The sequence below is a fragment of the Pollachius pollachius genome (assembly GCF_949987615.1).
Source record: "Pollachius pollachius genome assembly, chromosome: 8".
NCBI lineage: Eukaryota > Metazoa > Chordata > Actinopteri > Gadiformes > Gadidae > Pollachius > Pollachius pollachius.
This window is the reverse complement of record NC_136941.1, coordinates 12085601-12107817: the sequence shown is the minus strand read 5'-3', so window position 1 is coordinate 12107817 and position 22217 is coordinate 12085601. Positions and strand designations below refer to the sequence as shown.

The 22217-nt window shown below is 44.2% G+C and overlaps 2 protein-coding genes across 2 annotated transcripts; one reads left to right on the top strand and one right to left on the bottom strand.

Annotated features, from left to right (window-relative positions):
• The first annotated feature begins 1367 nt into the window (after nt 1-1367).
• On the top strand, nt 1368-4348 carry LOC307079566 (mitochondrial glutamate carrier 1-like). Its single transcript, XM_079741992.1, has 9 exons — nt 1368-1405; nt 2070-2195; nt 2291-2346; nt 2592-2682; nt 2832-2950; nt 3069-3255; nt 3361-3518; nt 3609-3684; nt 3804-4348. The coding sequence occupies exons 1-9, from the start codon at nt 1383-1385 to the stop codon at nt 3961-3963; spliced, it is 996 nt and encodes a 331-aa protein (XP_079598118.1). The 5' UTR covers nt 1368-1382; the 3' UTR covers nt 3964-4348.
• A 4414-nt stretch (nt 4349-8762) lies between these two features.
• Nucleotides 8763-21460, bottom strand: LOC307079565 (CD9 antigen-like). Its single transcript, XM_079741991.1, has 8 exons — nt 21154-21460; nt 15235-15337; nt 13070-13167; nt 12838-12912; nt 12649-12732; nt 12470-12526; nt 12054-12137; nt 8763-11737 (listed from the first exon to the last, which is right to left on the bottom strand). The coding sequence occupies exons 1-8, from the start codon at nt 21220-21222 to the stop codon at nt 11672-11674; spliced, it is 636 nt and encodes a 211-aa protein (XP_079598117.1). The 5' UTR covers nt 21223-21460; the 3' UTR covers nt 8763-11671.
• Between the last annotated feature and the right edge of the window lie 757 nt (nt 21461-22217).

The window sequence follows — 22217 nt, the reverse complement described above, 5'->3', positions numbered from 1 at the left end:
GTTAAATTGGCCATTGATACTCATGAGTTGCATTTACACATGTAAAACACAATATCGAAGTTACATTTTAGCTAACGATGGCATCAGGGATCTCAAAACATCATAACTCATGCTTGCTACCGCTATACTGCTTTTTTTTTCATTATTAGTTTTGCAAAAGGTCAGATATACCTGTATACTTTGTTTAGGACCAGTCAGTGAAATGTATGCAAATATGTCTGTGTACTTGCACGATGCATCTGGAATGCCAAGTAACATGTAGGTATATTCTACAGGTTGGCATTGTGATGTAAATGTTTCTATGCTTTATTTAGATATTCAATCCAACATCGGTACCACATTGGACCACATATTAGTAACTCAAACACCAGTCCTGAATATCTTCTACACCTTCTTCTACATATAGTGGTCAACACAACACCATATACAGTTCTATAGGTTTGAAAATGAGATAAGTCAGACCCTACAAGCATGGCCTCTTTGCAATTCCGCCCAGGCCAAAACAGACCGAAGGTTTGATGACGTTTTACATGAAGTACAGAACAACATTTTGCCATGCGTTTTATTTGTACATGAAAGCGGAATCAATCCATCCTACCCCGCTTTTTTAAATCCTATTTTCTTCCATTCTGGGCCAGGGCAGGGTTGGGTAATTCAACTGAATATTGACCTGGATTAGGGAGCTGCTTGCGTCATGAACCACCCCAGAGTGCAAACTCGTTTAACTTGTGTCTCTGAATAACCAAATGTTGAACATTTACATTACCACTCTCCGAGTCATACCAAGCCGAAACAACGATACCACAGAGGATTAAAATAAAGTTTCATCAATTGAAAACCGCAATAAGACTGAAAAACGTAGTTGCTCAATTTAATAACACAGCCACTCATATGTATTGTAACAATGACAAGATATCGATTAGTTCACGCTCTAGCTTTACCGGTTTGCATGCGGTTTGGATGAAAGAGTTTTTAACTTTAGCAATGATCATGTTTTTACATGATCATGTAAAAAGTGAGGTCATCATTTCAACCAATAACTTCTTCTGTGTTTGAAACCTACGTTTTTACATAATGCATATACAATACATTTATTAGGAACTTTTGCTGCCGAAAACATTATTGAAATGCTGTACCTGAAAAGTGTGCCAAGCTTCTCGGTGCAACATCCAGATATCCCCGCCCGTATCAAATGTTTTTTTTTCTGGCATGGCGTAATTGTGGGTGGAGATTTCTGGTGCTCAAACTGCAAGGCTGTACTTGCCTATATATATAAGCTCCTGTTCTGTAATCTCGCCTTGCTCAGTGTCTCCCAGGGACTCTCGTGTGCTCTTCCCCACCTGCCTCCGCCATTCGACAAATTACAACCTTTAACAGAAACAATGGCCCAGCATCAACAGATAAGGTAGAGCGTAGCTTACACTAAACACAACTGCTGCAATGATCAATGAATAACCAATATCGGCTGAATGCATTCCAATGCATTGGAATATTTAATTGCTTTTGTGTTTTATGCGTCTATTATTATTATTATTATCATTATTATTATTATTATTATTATTATTATTATTATTATTATTATTATTATTATTATTATTATTATTAAGTAGCCTACATAAAGTCACCACAACACGTATGCTGAGATGGTCCTGTGATTGTTCAACACGTAGCCTAATTACTTAGTTTTACTCTCTGGTAAGTTATTATTAGCAGTCGAGATGCCTGGAGGCAGTATTTGCCATATATCACTGGACTACACTGACCAAACATCACGTAGTAATACTGGAATATCATTAAAGATGTAACTGCATATTATTATTATTATTTATTACAATATAATAAACTTTTCGATTTTATGTCCATTCTTGATATTTTCCTTTTATGTTGGTGTGAAAACATGTCTCTTACACACTCACTCACACACACACACACACACACACACACACACACACACACACACACACACACACCACACACAAACCACAGAACTGTTCCTGATGCAATGTTTTGTACACATGGATCCTTAATGTGTGTGTGCCTGTCTTTCCATGCCTTGTGTTTGCCCACAGCCTACCAGCCAAGCTGATCAATGGAGGCATTGCAGGCATGGTGGGGGTCACCTGTGTGTTCCCGATTGACCTGGCCAAGACGCGGCTGCAGAACCAGCGCAGTGGCCAGCAGGTCTACAAAAACATGTAAGAGACAGACAGGCTTCATCGTGAATTGGAAAAGTACCCGCGTAATGTTGGGCTGAGGTGTGAATATGAGTCTGTGTTTTGTTGTTGTTAAGGTTGGACTGCCTGATAAAGACGGTGAAATCTGAAGGGTACTTTGGCATGTACAGAGGTAGGCTTGTGGGTATTTAGGCTTTACATTTGATCTGCCACTTAATCTGACATGATACTCATGCTAATTACGTATTTTCAATTTTATAATTTACAAATTATTAATTATTGAAAAGATTTGATTATTGGCCAAATTCAACATTCAATCTGGAAGTCATCTTTATTTTTTAGTTTGCTCTATTTTATACAATTTAATTAATATTTGGTTCCACTTTTGAAAATGCTTCAAGCTGTTGTTTATTTTAGGAGCCGCCGTGAACCTCACGCTGGTCACCCCTGAGAAGGCCATCAAACTTGCTGCTAACGACTTTTTCCGCCACCAATTAGGCAAAGATGGGTGAGTACATTAAATCCAAAAAAAGGACAGCGTTCTAACACGCACACGCACACACACATGCTCACACACATCGTTTTCTTTCCATTTCCCTCGTTACGCTAAACCACCCCCTATTGTTTTTCTATCCTCTTGCTTTCTTCTGCGTATAGTGGCAGGCTAACAGTGTTGAAGGAGATGCTGTCCGGCTGTGGTGCAGGAATGTGCCAGGTCATCATCACCACACCAATGGAAATGCTTAAGATCCAATTGCAGGATGCTGGCAGGCTAGGTGAGATTTTTCTAATCACTGCAAAGAAACAAAGACAGAAATTATGAAAAAAAAAGATGATCACCCTGTCTTCACAACATTAGCATTACTAAAGGATTACTCTGTTGTTGTCCCTCAGCGGCGCAGCAGAGGCTGATCCCCAGCATGGTGCCTGCTCTGAAGCTTGGAGCGGTGCTCAGCCGCTCCTACAACACCAACCCAACACCTCACGTGGTCCGCGTGTCTGCCATGCAGATCACCAGGGAGCTGCTCCAGACCAAGGGGGTCCCGGGCCTCTACAGAGGTCTGGGGGCCACTCTGATGAGGTGAGAGGGGATCTATTGAGCTGGCGTCTTTCTGGTTAAAAGGGGAAAACGATTTGTGATCAGAATTTTGATTATCTCTACGGCTGTGCTTGATGCCTTTTCCAGGGACATGCCGTTCTCGATGGTGTATTTTCCCCTCTTTGCCCATCTGCACCAGCTCGGACGCCACTCACCTGAAGACCCCGCCGTGCCGTTCTATTGGTCGTTTGTGTCCGGATGCTTAGCCGGTTCCATCGCTGCCGTGACTGTCAGCCCATGCGATGGTAGGGGTGGCCCACAAAATATTGGCTGAGATTGAAAGTGTGTCTATATATTTTGTCTTCAACTAACCTCTATGTTGTGTGGTTGTGCAGTGGTCAAGACAAGGCTTCAGTCCCTCAAGAAAGGAGCGAACGAAGAAACCTACAACGGAGTAGTGGACTGCATCAGGTAATACATCCTTATCTATACTCTCCCGAGAAAACAGACGAAAAACAACAAGACGCACGCTTTCTTACACGTCCTTAGTGTCTGTCGCTGAACCAATCTGAACTCTCTTTTCCTGACAGAAAAATCATGAGGAAGGAGGGCCCCAGGGCCTTCCTGAAGGGGGCCAGCTGCCGGGCGCTAGTCATCGCCCCTCTCTTCGGCATAGCCCAGGTGGTCTACTTTGTCGGGGTGGGAGAGTTCCTTCTGGGGTACACACCTCAGAGCATCTGCTCTTCGTGAGCCTTTCTTCTCTACCTCCTCGGCAGGTTGGCAGGCAGCTATGCAACGGGACTAGCTGTGGGCCCAGCTAACTTTACTTTACTTTTGCTCCTTTTTGTTTCCTACCTATTATTGTACAAAGCTATTTGTGCTGAAGGGGTCTCCGTGGTAGACATCTAAGGTTAAAATAGCTTCAAACCCGTGCTCCTGTAGCAGGACACGCCATGTTTAGCCCTTTGTTTTGCAGGAACTTGCCCTTGCAAGTTACATTTGTTTGGGGAGCTTATTGCAAGGAATGAATCATTGTTAATTCCTTATCTACACAGTTTTCCCTCAATGAGGGATTGGATTGTCCAGCTTTTCCCAAATGTTCCTTGTTGTCAGGTTGAATAAACTGTGGCTTGTGGTGCTCGGTTTAGCTCCTTACTGCAAATATAATCCATATCTATTACCCCTGCTGTGTAATGACATCCTGTGTAGTCTTCGAGCAAATCTAATTTAGTCACCACTACAAGGTGGGGTGTTAATAGAAAGATGGAGGAAGTATGCAATGGGTTGTTATTACTAAATAAAAGCAGAGGTGGCAAAAAAGCCCTTAAATCCCCAATCCTGTTTTAAAGGGTTACTGTACGTACTGCACTTGAATGTCAATGTAGCCTTTCGTTTATTTGTACATAGTGGGCTTTTTTATAAAGTAAAAATACTTGACAAAACAAAAAATTCTCAGTTATGAAAAATCAGAAGGTGTATTGTCTCTATAGCGGTAATAACAGGTCCAGTCAAATAACGGACCATTAAGATCTTTTGACCAAACTGGACCCTATCATGTGGAATTTTGTTAGAACATACTTGAAAACCTTGAAAATTATTATGAGATTATTCCCAATTCATGCAAAGAATAGTAGGGAAACATTGTAATTTCTACGTAGACATAATTAGGCTGTACTTGTTGGGACCTGTTTCGCTAAGGAGGGTTAAGTAAATGTTTATTCAGTTATTCAGTATTTGTGTTTACCAATTCCAAGAACACATAAAACAGTTAGATGGTTCTGCTCAATGATGTGATATTATACATCCTAGGCATCGTTCTTAAGCATTGGTCTTTATACAACTGGTGAATATTTTGATTACATTTTCAACCATAGGGTTCTTGGGTTTGTGCTCCACTGTCTAAACTGGCGGAATAAACTTTTCAACTGGAATTAACTATTTTGTGTCTATCTCAGTCTATCTCAGTCGGTCAAAAAAGAGAAGGTTTGCCTCGGAATTAGGTTAGGCTAAGCAACCGGTCGTGTCTTGAAGGTTTGTCTGTGTTGAGCTTCAGCCAAAAAGTATGATGCAAGTTCAGAAAGGGTTGCACTTCCTATCCGCTGCAGTACCAACGGTACACCCCAGTGTAGGGGAGGTGCCAGATCAAGTGCACATTCTGCAGTGGGGAGTAACCCTAGCCTGTGTCATATTGGCTTAGCTGCGGGGAGCAGCTGTTTTACGGGCTCAAACTTAGACCTTGACCATGGTCCCTCATGCTATTGAATGTGAACACACACACACACACACACACACACACACACAATGTAGGGGTACGATAGGTGGCGTGTCGTATGTGATGTATACCTTTAATAAAATAGGCTCACAAGTATCAAGTGTTCAATGAACGATTGAAGGAGTGGAGTTTAAATATATTTTTGTTAATTTTTCCCTAGATGTTTACTTTATATAAACATTACATACACCAGGGGTCGGCAACTGGCGGCCCGTGGGCCATAACTGGCCCGCCACACATAATATCTGGCACGCCAGATTATTCTAAAGTTATATGATTTTTTTAAATATTGGATAACTATATATGTAATCTTAAATGGAAAGGGCCGGATACAGTAAACTTTTTTTTCTTTCACAACCGTTTTTGAATTTAAATGTATCAAATCCTGCTACTACTCCCGAAAGGTTAGAGACACACTCGTCACGGTCACGCGTAAGCTGCGAGGGGCTTAGCGAGAGTTATTGGAAACTATGCAATATTACATTTAACGGAACCCCTCTCTATAGGCATATATACAACAACCATGGTGACCTGACATTAGGCCTACGTATGCACTTAGAGAAAGGCAGGAGCTGTTGACAAAACTCCACAAAAGATTTAAGACGCCAAGCTCTGAGACTTTGCTGTTTAACCCAAGTAGAGTCTCTGATGAGGCTATTTCGCCTACAGCTCTTCTAACGGTGAGTAGGCTAGGAACGGAGGTTTGTGTGTGTGCGCAGTCAATCAGCACCCGCCGTGGTGTGTGTGTGTGTGTGTGCGTGCAGTCAGTCAGCACCCGCCGTGGTGTGTGTGTGTTGTGTTGTGTGAAGTGTTTTAAGAGTGGTTGGCTGCTTTTTTAGGTGTGCACTACCGCCCTCTCTCCAGGATAAGGCCTTTCTACCCTGCCAAGCTGGTTCGGTCGAGGCTTGGCACAACCGGCAGTTTCACCGTCTTATGTCAAGTTTCCTGTGTAAAACCGAGGGGGTAAAATCGCTCGTTCGTCACGGCTCGGGTTTTCTTGGTTTACTGGAGAAGGCGGGGCTGCGCATGGCATCTAGACCTCTTTAGAATAATTTGCATATTCCCGAATGTTTTAATTTTTTTGTGAATGAAGACATGCAATGCAAGAATGAGTTCACGTCTGAGTGTAGGCTACAAAGGCGATTAACTATTTACAAGTGCAAAACGCCAACATATTCTTTATTTTGCTGACCACTTCTTTTTTTTATCCCGACAACAGTGTGGTAAGGACAGTTCCTCTGCGTCTCTCTCGTACTCTGCATCTCTCTCGTACATCGCACCATCTTTCAACGTCTTTTTTTAATACGACTGCATCACCTTCTCTCACATGATCAGCATGCTCGCGGATTTCACTTTCTTATTATGTACGTCTTTTAAGAATCATCTAGTGCTTGGTAGGCATATGACTAAGCCAGCTGACGGTTCGGATATGTACTTTTCGATCTCAGTGGCGAAGTTACGCCCCTTCCGGTAGAGAGAATGGGACCTATGAGATCGAAAAATATGAATGGGTTTCAATGGAGAGAAAGCAATTATTTTCTGGTCCCAGTCTTTATATGCCTCGGATTACACAAATGTTGTTTGTGGATTTAAATGATAATTTTTCATGTCAAGAGTTTGACCGTTTATTGTGCAATTGCTCAGTTAAAGGCTGTAGAGAAAACACAATGACAAAGACAAAACGTCTCGTATGTGACGTCACGCTCCCTGCGACTGGCATAGACAAGACCGACAATCTCCCCATCGGTATAACTGAAACTCTCCACATGCCCCGACTTATAATGGTTTTCACCTCTTTCGATGCTTTTATCCTCCCCTTGAGAAAAAGTGGTGAAGTGGAGCAGAGAGGTCGCCATGTCTGTACCGGAGTTCCAAGTGCGGGTGGTGACGTATATCATTCGCGTCGAGAGCAGCGAAGAGCTGTAGTTCACAAAGCGGCCTCACACAGAGCCTAACTTTATCAAACTTCTTCACGAATTTTTTTAGTTTTATTTGCATGAAAAATTATCATTTAAATCCACAAACAACATTTGTGTAATCCGGGGCATATAAAGATGGGGCCAGAAAATAATTACTTTCTCTCCATTGAAACCCATTCATATTGTCCGCACGTCCGCCTCATCATGCCCCCGACCCTCGATGTGGCCCTCGACGTGGCGGAACGGGCAGAGCGGGAGTTTTGCGACCAACCCAGCCTGCAGCCGTACACGGAGGATGATTGCCAGGACCAGTGTGGTCCGGCCAAGTACTGCTGCCGCCGCTGTGGTGCCCGGGTGGACGCGGCTGGGCCGGCCCTCTCCCGTGGCACAATGACCGTGGCGTTCCAGTCCGGACAGGACAAGGGCCGGGTCCGGAAACCCAGGCCACCGGACCTTGAGCCGCAGCAGTGTCTGCAGCTGGGGCTGGTCGAGGACTGCGGGTGGACAGGGCAGCGTGCCACCCATCCTCGTCCCAGCCGCCGGCGTGGCCGTCGACGGGCCAGACGGCGGAGGGCAACGTTAGATGGGGTCCCCGAACTGCGCTCCAGCGCCCCCCTACGGCAGAAACTGGTGGGGGCCCCGATGGCGGTGGTCCCCGACCACACCCCCAGGACTTCTAGGGACTGTTGGAGACGGGCGTCCCAACCAGGGAGGAAGGCTGCGCCGCAACGGGGCCGCCGCTTGCAGGGGCCAAGTTCAGGGGGTCGGCGCCGACCCCCTGAACTATCGGGACTATGTGTTGGGTGTTGGGGTCGACGGGACGTCTGACCCATACTGTGGGGGCTGTGTGGCGACCACGGGTGTGGGCGCCATGTTCCGGAGCCGCGGGGATTCTGGGAATTGGGGTTCAGTTGACAGAAGGGTTTTGTTAATTTATTCTGTTAGGTTAAGTGGGATTAACGGGTTTGGGGTCTTTATTGGTTGTGTGTTAATTGTGTCTTGTTCCATTGTTGTGTGATGTTTAGTGTGATCGGGACCTTTAGTGAGAGTGTTGTGTGTGTTGGTCAGGTGTCCCGTGTTTCTCTTATGTTCGGGGTGGTTAATAAAGGCAGTCCGTAGTCATGCGGTGTATGGGGCACGGAACTGCATAATTGTTCAACCTGGGCTCCCGTCTCGTCCTTCCCGTGCTGCTCGCCACAATATTTTTCGATCTCATAGGTCCCATGGACTCTACCGGAAGGGGCGTGACTTCGCCACTACGAAGACCTCAAAATATAAAGTGATCATAGAAAGAAAACTGAAAATAACAATGTAAAACAATTCCATCCGGTGGTAAGAAAACCAGAGCAAGGTAGATGACCTGTTTTTGAAAAATATTTTTATTAGGCATCAAATAGCAATCTTCCTGAGAAGCACGTAATGCAGAAAAAAAACAATCCAACACAATATCAGTCACAAAGAGCATGGTACAAAACAACTTCATTCATGACGTTGAAACATATAGGCCTACATTGAAGGAACACAATATGGATATACGGATTGGTCGGTTAAATATGATAAAATCAATTTAAAAAATCAATAAATTCTTCCCTAAGCCAGTACGGATTCTACAGTGTCTGATTCCAGCAGATAACTACAACTGCTTGTCTGATCGCTGGCCTATTGGCACACATGGCTGTATTCAGATATAACTGGTAACCTCATCGTGTCCTCATATTGAAATACCAAGGTAACACCAAGATTCATCGGCGACGAGGATTCCAGATACACCGCCTAACATTAACAACGTATAAGTTACTATTACGGATAAACAAGACGGGTCATGCTTGGTACCAAACAGAGAGACTTCTCAGATCAGTCTACATTTATTAGATCTGTTCTCTTGGTCCGAGAGTCAGACCCATCGGAGTGTATATCAAACTCCACGACAAGAACAAAACAAACGGAAATCGTTGGGGGAATAGATCCACTCCTGCTACATGTTGGGTGTGTGTGTGTCGGTAAAAACGCAGTCCAACTCTACAAACATATGTACACTAGTAGCTACGATTCCTTGCTCTGTTTGTTTAGTTTTTTTTCTATCTATGTTCTTTTTGTGAGTGATAGCTTGTCGTCAAACAAAGGCACACATAACGTCCATGTCAACATCCTTATACTATCTACTGCAAGTTTGGACCTAAGAACACAGAATATTAAATTAAAAAACTGTTCAATGTATCTTATTAAACCACACACAATTCACCCATATTTACATAAATGTGCCCTGATATCGGTGGCCTGAACTGTGCCCTGGTTCAGATGGAACCACCATCATGTATTTTGTTTATGGGATGGAATGAAGCGGGAAAGGACAAAGAGGACATGAACAGACAAATACTTTCTGCTGTGTTATTGTACTGTACTTTAGATTTTTCTAAAGGCTGGGTAAAGAGGAACTTTTAGATGCTCACGAAGCCAGGCGCATTGATGGACCATGTCAACCATGTCTTGGGAGTCAACTGTTACAATGTTAAGAACGTCATACCTTACATACACATTACATGAATAATGTAGAATGTGAAGCCACCGGTCCAACCGAATGAGTGACCCCCAAAAGAACAGTCAATTAAAACAGGAAGAAGGACCCATCCATCAGTGGTCTTCCAAAAATCATGTGTGTGTGTGTGTGTGTGTGTGTTGGGGGGGGGGGGGTATTACTGTAGCAAAAGTCTTTAGCACCTGTAACTGCAGATTTTGTATGCATACACTGAAGTCACAAATGTCTAACAGTAAATTTGAAGTTGTAAATATTTATTTTGCATGTGTACTCTATAGTCACAAATGTGTAACAGTACATTTGAAGTCGTAAATATTTTTTCTACCATTGTAAACACTAAATAGGGTCTACGAGTTTGTCTTAACACAAGTCTGTGTTACAGGTGCACAAATCCTATCCTGTGCATCACAACTTCGAAGAGTCATGCAATTGACACTTTTGCTACAATCATTGCAGCGCAGTTGGTGCAAAACACATTCGCACAACTGTGTTTATAATCTGAGGACATGCCCAAAATAGGTGCATTTGTAAACACAAATGTGAACGAATGCATCAGAAGTTGCACAGCTGTGAACAATTTCCTCACAAATAAATTGATATAGAACGCTATGTTGATTCAACATTTTAATGAGCGAGCACAAGTCCATCGTTACAACTGCTCAAATCTGCTCCTGCAAGTCTCAGCTGTGAGTTTTTTTGCAGGTTTTGCGATAAAATTGCAGCAGTAACCAATGAAAGTCGCCGGCAGAGGGTGCATTTTTTTTTTTGGACTTGTGCTCGCTCATTAAAATGCTCATTAAACATATCAATCTATATAATTTCATTTGTGAGGAAATATTTCACAGATGTGCAACTTCTGATGCATTAGTTCGCATTTGGGTTTACAAATGCACCACTTTTGTGCACGTTCTCAGATTATGAAACACGGGTGTGTGAATGTGCTTTGCACCAACTGCGCTGTAATGATTGTAGAAAAAGTGTCAAGTGCGTGACTCTTTGAAGTTGTGATGCACAGAATAGGATTTGTGCACCTGTAACACAGACTTGTGAACTCGTAGACCCTATTTAGTGTTAAACAATGGTAGAAAAAATATTTACGACATCAGATGTACTGTAACACATTTGTTACTTTAGAGTACACATGCAAAATAAATATTTAGGACTTCAAATTTGCTGTTACACATTTGTGACTTTAGTGTACGCATACAAAATCTGCAGTTACAGGTGCTAAAGACTTTTGCTACAATAATATCTTCATACGGGGGCGAGGATGCTTACCACACCACAGCAACAACTCTTGGGTCCCTTTCATAAGGGGAATGCAAAGACAAAGGTAACTTTTTGCTATCATTGGGGTAAGCGTTTCAATAATTTTAAGGAGGAACCTAGCAACTTACACCAAATATTATTATTCTCAAATTTGTATAAACTGTTTAAACTAACTGTATTGGCAAAGTGGTTACAGTGGGTGTATATATTGTGATTCAACACATTGCATGACAAAAAGAAATGGCTTGGGTTAATTGAGTTACTCAGAAACATTGTGGCATGTCTTTACGATTGAGGGTAGGTTATTGATCAAAGCACCAGTATTTGTAAAGGGTGGTCTAATGGCCGCTGTCCCTGGATCATATGAAAGGATCTATAGATGGGTGTTCACTTCATCGTGCAGTAATTCACAACAGGGTCTGAAGGGACAGCAGGGGGAGACGTCCAGGGCTCCAACGCAGATCAGATGACCTCTCTGCTGTTACGAATGGCACAGCACAGCACCATGCTGAATATCATCCCAATGATCTGGGGGGTAAAGACACGACTGTGAGGACATGTGGCACACAGGATACAGTGTGCAAAATGGCCAACTTTTTTGACAAAACTGACTTGAATTGTATGGGTGTGTGTGTCTGTGTGTGTGTGTGTGTGCGTGTCAGTATGTACAGTATGTGTTTGTTCTAATTTGTGTCAGTATGCCTACTGACACAAATGCTGCTAATACTGTATATCTCTGTATGTACAGTATGTACAGTATGTACTGTATGTGTCTTGTGTGTTTGTATCTGCTAATATGTCAGTGTGTGTGTGTCTCTGTCTCCCTCTATGGGCCAATGCTCACCATGACACCAGCGATGCCGATGCCCACGTAGCCGATGATGTAGAGTTTGCTGTTGAAGAATTCTTCGATGCCCACCTGACAGTCCTGTGGCAAGTAAGTAACAAGCATTTAGAGAGATAACTGAGTAGAAGCAAGGCAAAAGACTAAAGCTGGGAAGATATGGGAGCATTTATAACCATGGGGTCGTGCTCGTAAATCATAACCTCTGCCCGTGTCAAGTTCAAGTATCGAAATTATCGCAAGCATGCGTACGTTCACGTGACTTTCTTGTCCAGTGAAGAAATTCATTAGAGTTCCACCAAAATGTGATGAAATTAGGACCTTTCCATTATAACATGATAGCCCCTGCTGAGGATGACGATGGGACAGATTGGAATTGAATTGGATGTGAAACTGGAATAGCAGAGAACACGCACCTTGCTCTCGCCCAGAGGGTCACTGCAGGGCACAGCTTTGGTTCCACAACAGTTCAGCTATGATGAAGAGAAGTCAATAGGACATGACCACAGCATAAACTGACACATCATTACATTTCCTTTCATGCACAGATTAAATTTGAAATGATTCATTGTCACTTTCTTTCCCCCATACCTACCACTTTATGGTATGAGGTGATTAGTGTGCTGTTGTTGTTTTCATTGTACGTTTTGGCATAGAAGTTCTGGACATCTTCGATGATCTATATGAGGCGAGGAGGGAAAGAAGTAGTTAATGCATAACGTGAAGTTAACACAGTAGTATATTCAAAACAAGTGGCATTTTGAATCAGAGAGAATGCACATACCTTGTCTTTGTTAAGGAATCCAAACACTCCAGCTGCAACTTCAGCCCCGAATATAATCAACAGGCAGGCGAAGAACTGAAGGTATATACATATATGTTATATATATATATATATATATATATATATATATATATATATATTAAATGTTTTGTTTTATTCAGTGTACTTCATGGGTGAGTGACTACGTTCTCTCTATCTACAGTGTAATGTTGACTGAGGGTTTGGTCCTTACCGAGCCCAGCAGACACTGAGACTCCCGAACGGCCCCGCAACAACCGAAGAAGCCCACCAGCATCACCAGACTGCCAGCCACGATCAGGATGTACACCCCTGATAGAAGGAAGGACGGTCCAAAATGAAAACCCACCACTAGGACCTGGTAGATTGGCATCAGACGATTTAATTTACATTAAATGGCACAAGGGGGCAGCATTGAACTGAAGTACAAATTGAGTCAGTCCAACAGAAAGTGAGTACATTTTTTTTGTGTTGATTTTCTTCTGTTAAAAGAACCCGATGCTTTGTGAATATCGAGTTGCCTAATGGCTCGCTCTGGGATAGCTGGGAGGGTATCGTCCCCGCCACAGCCGGGCTCCCCCGAGCTGCCATTAAACTGCTCATTAGGTGCACAGCGTTCTGCTGGGAGGATGCAGGCACATGCTAGTTCATACGAGGCCCATCCACTCCCATTAGTGGAGCCCGTTGCCAGGCAACGGCACTATACTGTACAGGCTGAAGGGAGGGAACTTTATCCCCAGGTGGGGATGTGCTCAGGTGTGGGTTTTGATTGGACAGAACAATTAATATGATGACAAGGGATGCAAGGTGGAACAACAAACCACTCGGGTGCAAATTGAAGATGATGTCATCAGTGTAAATGGTACGGGATGATAGTTAGCCATCTTGAAGCGCAAAAAGACTAACTGTACAGTCAAATGGAATGGAATTACAGATTTAAAAATACCATCCTCTATCCTCCCTTTTGATGTTTCTCATTAGATAGGACTGACAAACACTGTAATCATACTAATACGATAATCGTACTAATGTTATCTTTTTTGGTGTGTTTTTCTATTCAAGTGTGCTGTGTGTGTGCACTTGAACCTCAAATCTGAAACAGCTTCTGATCTCTAGCGTTGTGAGTTGTGTGTGAGGGGAGCTAGGCCGGGCTCCATATGGGAGGCAGACGATGGAAACTGTGGAGTGCTCTCAGCTGCCCCTCCACAGCCCTGTGCTCTATGCGGGTGACAAGTCCTCACTGTCAAAGCCATGTGCAGCTCGGCCCTCTCTGAGGACCTGACAGAGAACACCACACACCTTTTAACGTTACTGTGATCGGCATGCACGCACACACACACACACACACACACACACACGTGTGCACAGACACACACAGACTAACTCTACTTATGTTTTTTCTACTTTGATATGGTGGTCTTATTGATCACTTGACGCCTCTCATCTTCTAAACCCTTCTTGTCCATGTATATTTCATGCTCCGTAATATGTGGCCGTGTTGAGTGTGCTCTGTCGCGGTTATTCGGGGACAACAATCAATTTGAGTGACGTTATCCCTGTTGGACAGACAGAAAACTGTCATAAACTATTTCCACACGGGACAACTGCCATCGTTCTTTCCTCTGTGTCACTTTCTAAAATACCCGGCTGTACGACACTCTAATTCTGGATCCACGAGCCACAGCCCAGACTCTTTCATTCAAGTCGGGCTTTAACTTTTTTTCATCCACTCCACTTTTTTTTCATTACTTTCGATTGCGTGTCGTTGTTTTTTATAACATGCTGTTTGCGTGTTCTCACTGTCCAGTCCACTTCACTGGTTTGCGTTGAGTTCTTCAGTTCCTTGAACACTTTTCAAAGGCCTGTGGTGTTTGTGTGTACTTTAGGTCTACTTATGTTTGCACTTTGTGCAATTTGATTTCCTGCTTCACGCCAACCACATTAAGTATTAGTGTTTGCGAGAGAGAAGAGAGAGCCGGAGAGAGAGAGAGAGAGAGAAAATGAATGTGTGTGTGGAGTCTAGTGTGGTAGGAAATATTTCCACTGTCATACAGACAGTTTTATTCAGAAGCAGAGGGGGTTGCATGGAAATATGTCAATAAACAGTGTTAACGGCAGACCTCTCCGGACAGTGAATTTGGGCATCATAAAATCTAAAATAACTTTTAATTTTCCACAAAACGAAAAACTGTGATCTATGCTCCAAAAAATCTAACTGTTGGTTGTCAGGGTTTTAAAGTATCAAGTGGATGGATTCAATGCCAACACAGTGGACCAAACAAAACCTTCCCATGAATGTTATTTGGTGAAACCATAGCAGAGGAAACTAAACTCTGCAGTTCAATTTGGTTTTCAGTTATCGGTTGCCCGGCTGCTCACCGATGAAAAATGTCTCCGGGGCCCCATGTCCGTTGAGCAGGGACACCGTCTCAGGGTCGAAACGCAGCCACAGCCCGACCGACAGCACCAAGGAGCCCATCAGCTAGGGAGAGGAGAGGTTGAAGCAGCATTAATACACACTTATTGTTATATGTTTTATGATACAATAGATATAATAGTCTTATTTCTAAACATGTACAACATGTACATGTACTTTTTTATTATAAAATCGATCTTATATATATAGAGAGGAAAAAAATCAACCTTGGAAGTAAAGCTACATCGGCAATTTATTGTAGGAGCATTTTCTTTTTGCATTTTCATAATATTTGACATCCCTTCAGCGATCAATAAGTTAAATGCTCTTATCTGTGGAGAAAAGTTGTTATCTGTGGAGCCCCTTTGGGCCGCAGGCGTGTAATAACCTTGTCTATCATTTAATTCGGCAACAATGAAATGATTGGATGGCCTACCTACCTACCCGCGCGCACTCTTTTGTACACTCATGATTAATTACTTAATTACTGAGTCTTTTACCGACCCACTCCTTCTCGTGGACTCGTAATGGCAGTAATCAGGCATTTGCATTCATGTGTTTTGCAGGAGTGACTTTGGAGGAATGCCTGAAGGAAGGTTCGGAATCTAGCTAGTTCTGGCTGGTTTCACCAAGTTACCTAGCCCAGCTTTAACTACATATTTACTAAGGTGAAATGCTTCAAAAAACAAACTTTCCTACATTAAGTCATGGGGCAAAGTCACCTCTGACCCCATAAACAAGACAGATTAGGAAATAATTTTCAAAGAACAGTAGGCTATTCCCAACTTGAATGGCCACACAAGTGTGAAACCATACAGAGCAACCTGCTGGCTACTTGAATGACCACAGGCAGTATGTCATGTGCATGCAACCTCCAGACTACCAACAGTTAGGATATACCCCCATTTTGGCAGCACGCAGGCATGTCACACCTTGGTCCTAACCAGAGCCTCATGTTTGGTTGGAAATGTGGTTTAAATGTTGCTCATACTTTCCCTAACTCTACTCCAGCCTTCGACACAGACAAATAGACCCACCACAATGTAGGTGTACCAAAGCACAAACATCGCTGACGGAGCTGTATTTACCAGGGAGAGTTACATTTGCTTGATTATGCCACTCACAGACTGTTATTTTTTGAGCTCCTGCTTAGCAACCGGCGCTACTCCCAGTGACTGCTTAACGCGGCCTGAATACGGAAGAGGCTGCCCCACTTACACATGAGGGCTGAGCATTTTTACTGGTAGCCACCGGCCTACACTTGAGCTGTTCCCATGCCCTCTCTGGATAATCCACACTGAATAAGCCTCAGTTTGGGCTTTGCGGTTTGATGAGTGTGTTTTTCTGTGCGTGTGAAAGCAACAAAACCCTTGGTCCAAAATGGATCAACACTTGGCCAATGATTCACTTGTATGTGTCCCATTCCTTTGATTTTGATCCTAACCTTTTGGTTACACAGAAATGTGCCGGAAACACTTTCCAATTCTTGTCTCCTTTATCACCTCTTTTCTCTTTAACCTCTCCTCCTCTCCTCTCTCTCTAGACTTATCCCATCCTCTCTCTAATCACCTTTTCTCTCCTCATCATCCCTCTCTTCCACCTCTCCTCTCTCTCTAGACCTCTCCGTTCCACTCTCTCATCACCTCTCCTCTCCCCTCACCCTCCTCACACTCACCTCTTCCTGTCTCTCTTCTCCCATCCCTTTCTTTCCCTCTCCTCCCCTCCACTCTCTCACACATTCTAGAGGTCACCATCTTAGTCTGAGAGTTAAACTGAAGAGGAGCCTGTAGCCTTGATGGAAAACATTGTGAATGGAGGGTGAAGGGCACGTAGATGGACTTCTATCCACTGTCAAGTCTGGTGGATTGAACATACATAGGCCTCCCATGGTCTTAGTTGTCCTAAGATGGAAATGAAATAGGCTTTAGCACAATACAGATATAAAGCATGATAAGAAGGCCATCTGTGTACACTGAGAGGACCTGGCAAAGTGCAGCCCTGGTTTATTACCCAGAAAACTGCATTAAAGTAACTCCTTAAGGAGTATGTCTAGCATGTAAGGTGCAGGTGGTGCAGGTTGTGGATGTAAATCACAATTAAACCATCAAACAGTGGTTGTTTGTGGTGGTCCATTTTTCCACACTAGCTTGTGTACTGCTAATCAAGGGAGAAGCAGGTGGTTGGATAGAGCCAGGAGCACTTTGGATATGTGCCAGCCCCAATTAGGACTATATCGCCGTTCACAAGTCCACACAAGGTCTCTCTGATAGCCGTTGGTTGCAGCATCAACAGGGAGACAGGAGACAGTTTGTATTTAATTAGCACTTACATCATCTGGGCAGCAATTATTGAGCCTGGTCCAATGGTGAACTATAGCAAGGAAACAGTGAACCTAGTGGCACTTAGGAGACATGTTGTCCCAAAGGAGACATTAAAACCCCTTCTAGTACTCACCCCACCCCTCCCCGCCTCCTGCCATATGCCCTTAGGCAGAAACAAGCCACACCCCGTCCCTTGTCCCGCTGCATCTGTCCTTCTATCTGTTTACTAGACCCCCACACCACCTCCTCCATCACTAACTACATTTCTCCTTCTCCCCCTCTCCCTCCCACTCTCTCTGCACCCAAACCTTCTACACCCTCATCTCTCCATCCCTCCCTGCCCCTCTAATCAAACCTCACAGCCCCCATCCATCCCTCCGTCTCTCCCCCCCCTCTCTCCCACTCTTACTATCCAATTCTCCTACCCCCCCCCCCCCCCCCCCCCCCCTCCATCCCTCCCTCCCTCCCTCCCTACCTTGAACTCATAGGACAAAGCGCCACTGTCTCAGTGCGACTACTCTTTGGTGCACAATATGAGAGAGAGGGGGAGCAGAGAGACCCATCAAGAGGGTGGAGTGGAAGAGGGAGAAAGGGGGACACATGAAAAGAGAGTCAGAGATCAATGTTGTTTCTTAGGGGAGGGGGAAAAGACAAGCACCCGCATGGTGTCTTGTTCGCTGATGATGCCAAAACAAAACACACACTGAGAGAGAAATGATCATCCCTACAGTTCTATGGTTTGGTTATAGAAGTCTCTTTACTCTAGGACTTGGTGTTGTAACATTGTTGTTAAATAGCCTTTTTAGGATATGGTTGTGTTCTGTTCAAGTAGTTTTGACAACAGAACTACAGTTGGTGGGGATGCAATTAAAGAAATTTGAAATAGATTTCCAAAACCCGGTTGGGCTATATTGACAGTGCACTTCTTGAGATAGGGAAGTATGCAAACACTCCTTGTTTTCACTAAACAAATCAAATGTTCCAGGAACTAGACCTTGATAGCCATCGGACGGAGAGGTATGAGTGTAAATTATACAAAAGCTTAGCCCGCATTTCAATTTAATGACAGTAAACAAATGTTGACGATGACAATCTCCTTATCCCTGACTCAACACACTATCCTTCCATGACAAAATACCTCCATGTTTTGCTAATCTCTCATTGTTTGAGCAGTTTTGCTGGTGTGCTGCTGGACCAGTGGCTGTGTGTTCTGTCAGGGGGGGACCTTATGGGTCATTGGTTTGCATGAAGAGATGTGGGAGTCCACCCTGTTGCTGTCTACAGGCTTCTGTGCTGCTTCATGCCGACTATCTGTGGGATTCATGCGGGATTTGAGTCGAGAGCCCTCCCCCACACCCGCCCTCCCCTCCCCCATTCTCCCTTCTTTTGTTGCCCTCGTCTCATCTTCCCTCCCGGCTGCGGCTCCACCAGCAGGTCGGGTGGGGCTGGTTGGATGGTGGGGGTGGGGGGCAGCGGGATTGTGATGTGATGTACTGATTACGAGTGGGCTGGTATTACAGGCAGAAGGAGGGATGCTGTTTGTGTGTGTGTGTGTGTGTGTGTGTGTGTGTGTGTGTGTGTGTGTGTGTGTGTGTGTGCGTGCATGTGTGGGTGGTGACAGTGCTCAGTTGTGGCTGAAGGACTGCAGAATTGGATGACAAAGTGGAGAAAGTGCAGGAAACACAGGCAGGGCTTTCAGCCTAACCTTAATTGGCTTTGTTGCTATTGGGACCTTTAAGGGACATTGGCTTATGTAAATACGTTGGTCCAAATGTTTGAGAGAGCCCGCCAATGTGATACATCAAACGGGCATTAAGGAAATGCGGAGCCAGCAGACCAATAGCAGTCTGTCTCTGCTCCATTATTTTCTCTGTATCTAGGTCAGGTTCAGGACAACTGCTTAACATACCCTCACTGACGCACACACACACAGATACACACACTGACATGGTCACAAACACACAGACACACACACACACAGTCACAAACAGACACACACACAAACACACATAGTCACAAACAAACTCTAACTCACTTTATATCTCACAGGGTCTTCTGGCCCTGAATAACTTTTTCACCATCTTTTCCAAACATTCTTCCACCACCTCACTTCGGTCATTCAGCCACACCACTGTGGACTACGGGATTATGTCCACATTCCTACAACATCTCTCTCTTCTCATCCTCTCTCTCTCTCTCTCTCTCTCTCTCTCTCTCTCTCTCTCTCTCACAAAGCAGCTGTGTCTAACAAGTGTGTTTGTTTCTGTTAGCTCAGCCACACCTCGACAGTGGTGCTGTGGTCAAACTGACCTTATGTAAACCACCCCGGGGATCACTCCAGCCCTCTGACTCCCTGATAGCTCACTGATAGCCATCCAGTCACCCAGCCAGTCATCCGGCCAGTCAGCTAGCCAGGCAGCACCAGCAGACACTGGGGTTATGCTATTGTCCCCTGGGTGTCACAATAGATCCATTCACACCACCGCGCACACACCCACCGCCTGATCCACTCCGCAGATGGTTAAGACTCTCTCGCCACTCTGCCCCTCCCCTCCCTCCCCTTGGCTCTTACACACACACACACACACACACACACACACACACAGACTTCCTTTAAATGGAGCAAACTCTCTGGTCTCTCTCTGCGGGTTTACATTAAAACCCGCAGAGAGACAGGTTTCCCCTCAACTTAAATGTATTGTTTTTTAAAAGAATAATGTTTTTTTAAACTACAAAATCGGTAAACATTCACCAGCCCCTTGCCCTCATGCCGAACCTGTTCATAAGCTCACTCAAACACACACACGCATGCACGCACGCACGCGCATACACACACACACACACACACACACAGACCACTCCAGGGCACGCATACGTCTTTCACATACACCTGGCACTCAGATCTCTCCATATCGTACTGAATATTGGCTTGACCGCTTGTAGCGAAGAAGATGTTAGTGACATGTTTCACTGGATTGAATGGACATTTATTTTAGGGTATCCTATCCTCCCATTGAATAGCAACGACCGCACCGTCCCATGCCACAGGGAGGGTCGCTGGTGACTTCATGGTTCTTTTCATTGTTGTTGTTTTTTTCAACGAAGACCATTTGGCGCCCAGAGTGAGCGCCAACAATTACGGTGGTTTGCATGTAGATCTCTCAAATTTTACCCTCCCCGTGTCTTCCACTCTACCTTTCCTTTCGAAAGCACTCTTCATTGGGGAAAGGGGCGGATTTTCTTGTATGGAAATTCTGATTTGAGCCCTATGAGCCAAAACTAACCCACTCCGGCTGTCATCCTTTCCGCGCTACTAAGCACATGCCAGGCGGCTAAATAAAGCCTACTCTACTGTCGCCGACTAATAGACGGGGCAAACTGTTAATAATCTGTATCATTCCGACTAGACACCGGACGAGTAGAGCACTATCTTTCGGTGCATTCAGGGGGACTGTAACGGAATAGCCTGCATGCACTTGCCGCACTTCTTTCAGCCACACACACACACACACACGTCCCCTCCACTACCATCACTCACCGGCGAATATCGGACACACTTACCCAGAATATGAAGTTGAAGACGAACAAAAGATATTTCACACATTTCATTCCTCCTTCCACTTTCCCCATGTTTGCTGAGTTGTTGGTGAATAAATTCCGCGGTGTAAAGCGATTCTGTTATTGTATTGCACACAGTGCAATAACCTGGCACCCTGGTCACAACACTTCGCATCAAGTGCTGTCAATTCCGACAGCAGCAGTAGCAGCCCCAAGCAGACACACACGCACACACATACACATACAGACGCACACGCACACGCACACACACACACACACAAACACACACACACACACACATACAAAAACACGCACACAATCACACACATAGACTCACACAGAAAACACTGCAGGATTCGCTCAGAATCTTTCCAGACCGCCCATTTCATTGGTGTAGGGGGGTTTCGAGGGGGATTCGTGACGGTGCGATTGGATTGGCCAATGCACCGAGCATCCTTTTCATTAAAATAATATTAGGAAATGTAATACAGCCCACAGCTACTTCCTAATATTGATCAGCAATGATAATAAAAATCATAGGCGTGCTTTATCTTTTCCTAAAATGTCGAAGAAACCAAATACTTTTTCCATGAGCATGCGCATTAATAATTTTGAGGATTAAGTGAGTTCGAGCTAAGATTAGCAAAACTATCCATTGTTTTAATGACCAGGTTTATCACTAATCTTTCCGACATTTTACGACATAATATTAAATAAAGCCTACTCAATGTTACTACCCAACACTTAACTGTTACTACCTCACAGTAACAGTTAAGATTCATCTTCTAAATTCCTGACAACGCATGGTTTGGAGGCCGAAGTTTCTTCCCACTTAAGCCTTTACCGATTTAGAAGTAGTCTTATCGATTTAGACCATCAGCATTAAGAATCGTTACTTTACAATAATATGTTCATTCATTCGTACAAAAAATAGTATCGAATCCTTTGCTGAATAACCCAAAAGTGGTTGCCATACAGTCACAATTAAAACTGGGGGTGATTTTTGTTTTTATGCAGTGCATATATGCGACAAATGTTAAAGGACGGGGTCCCTCGCATGAAGTCCC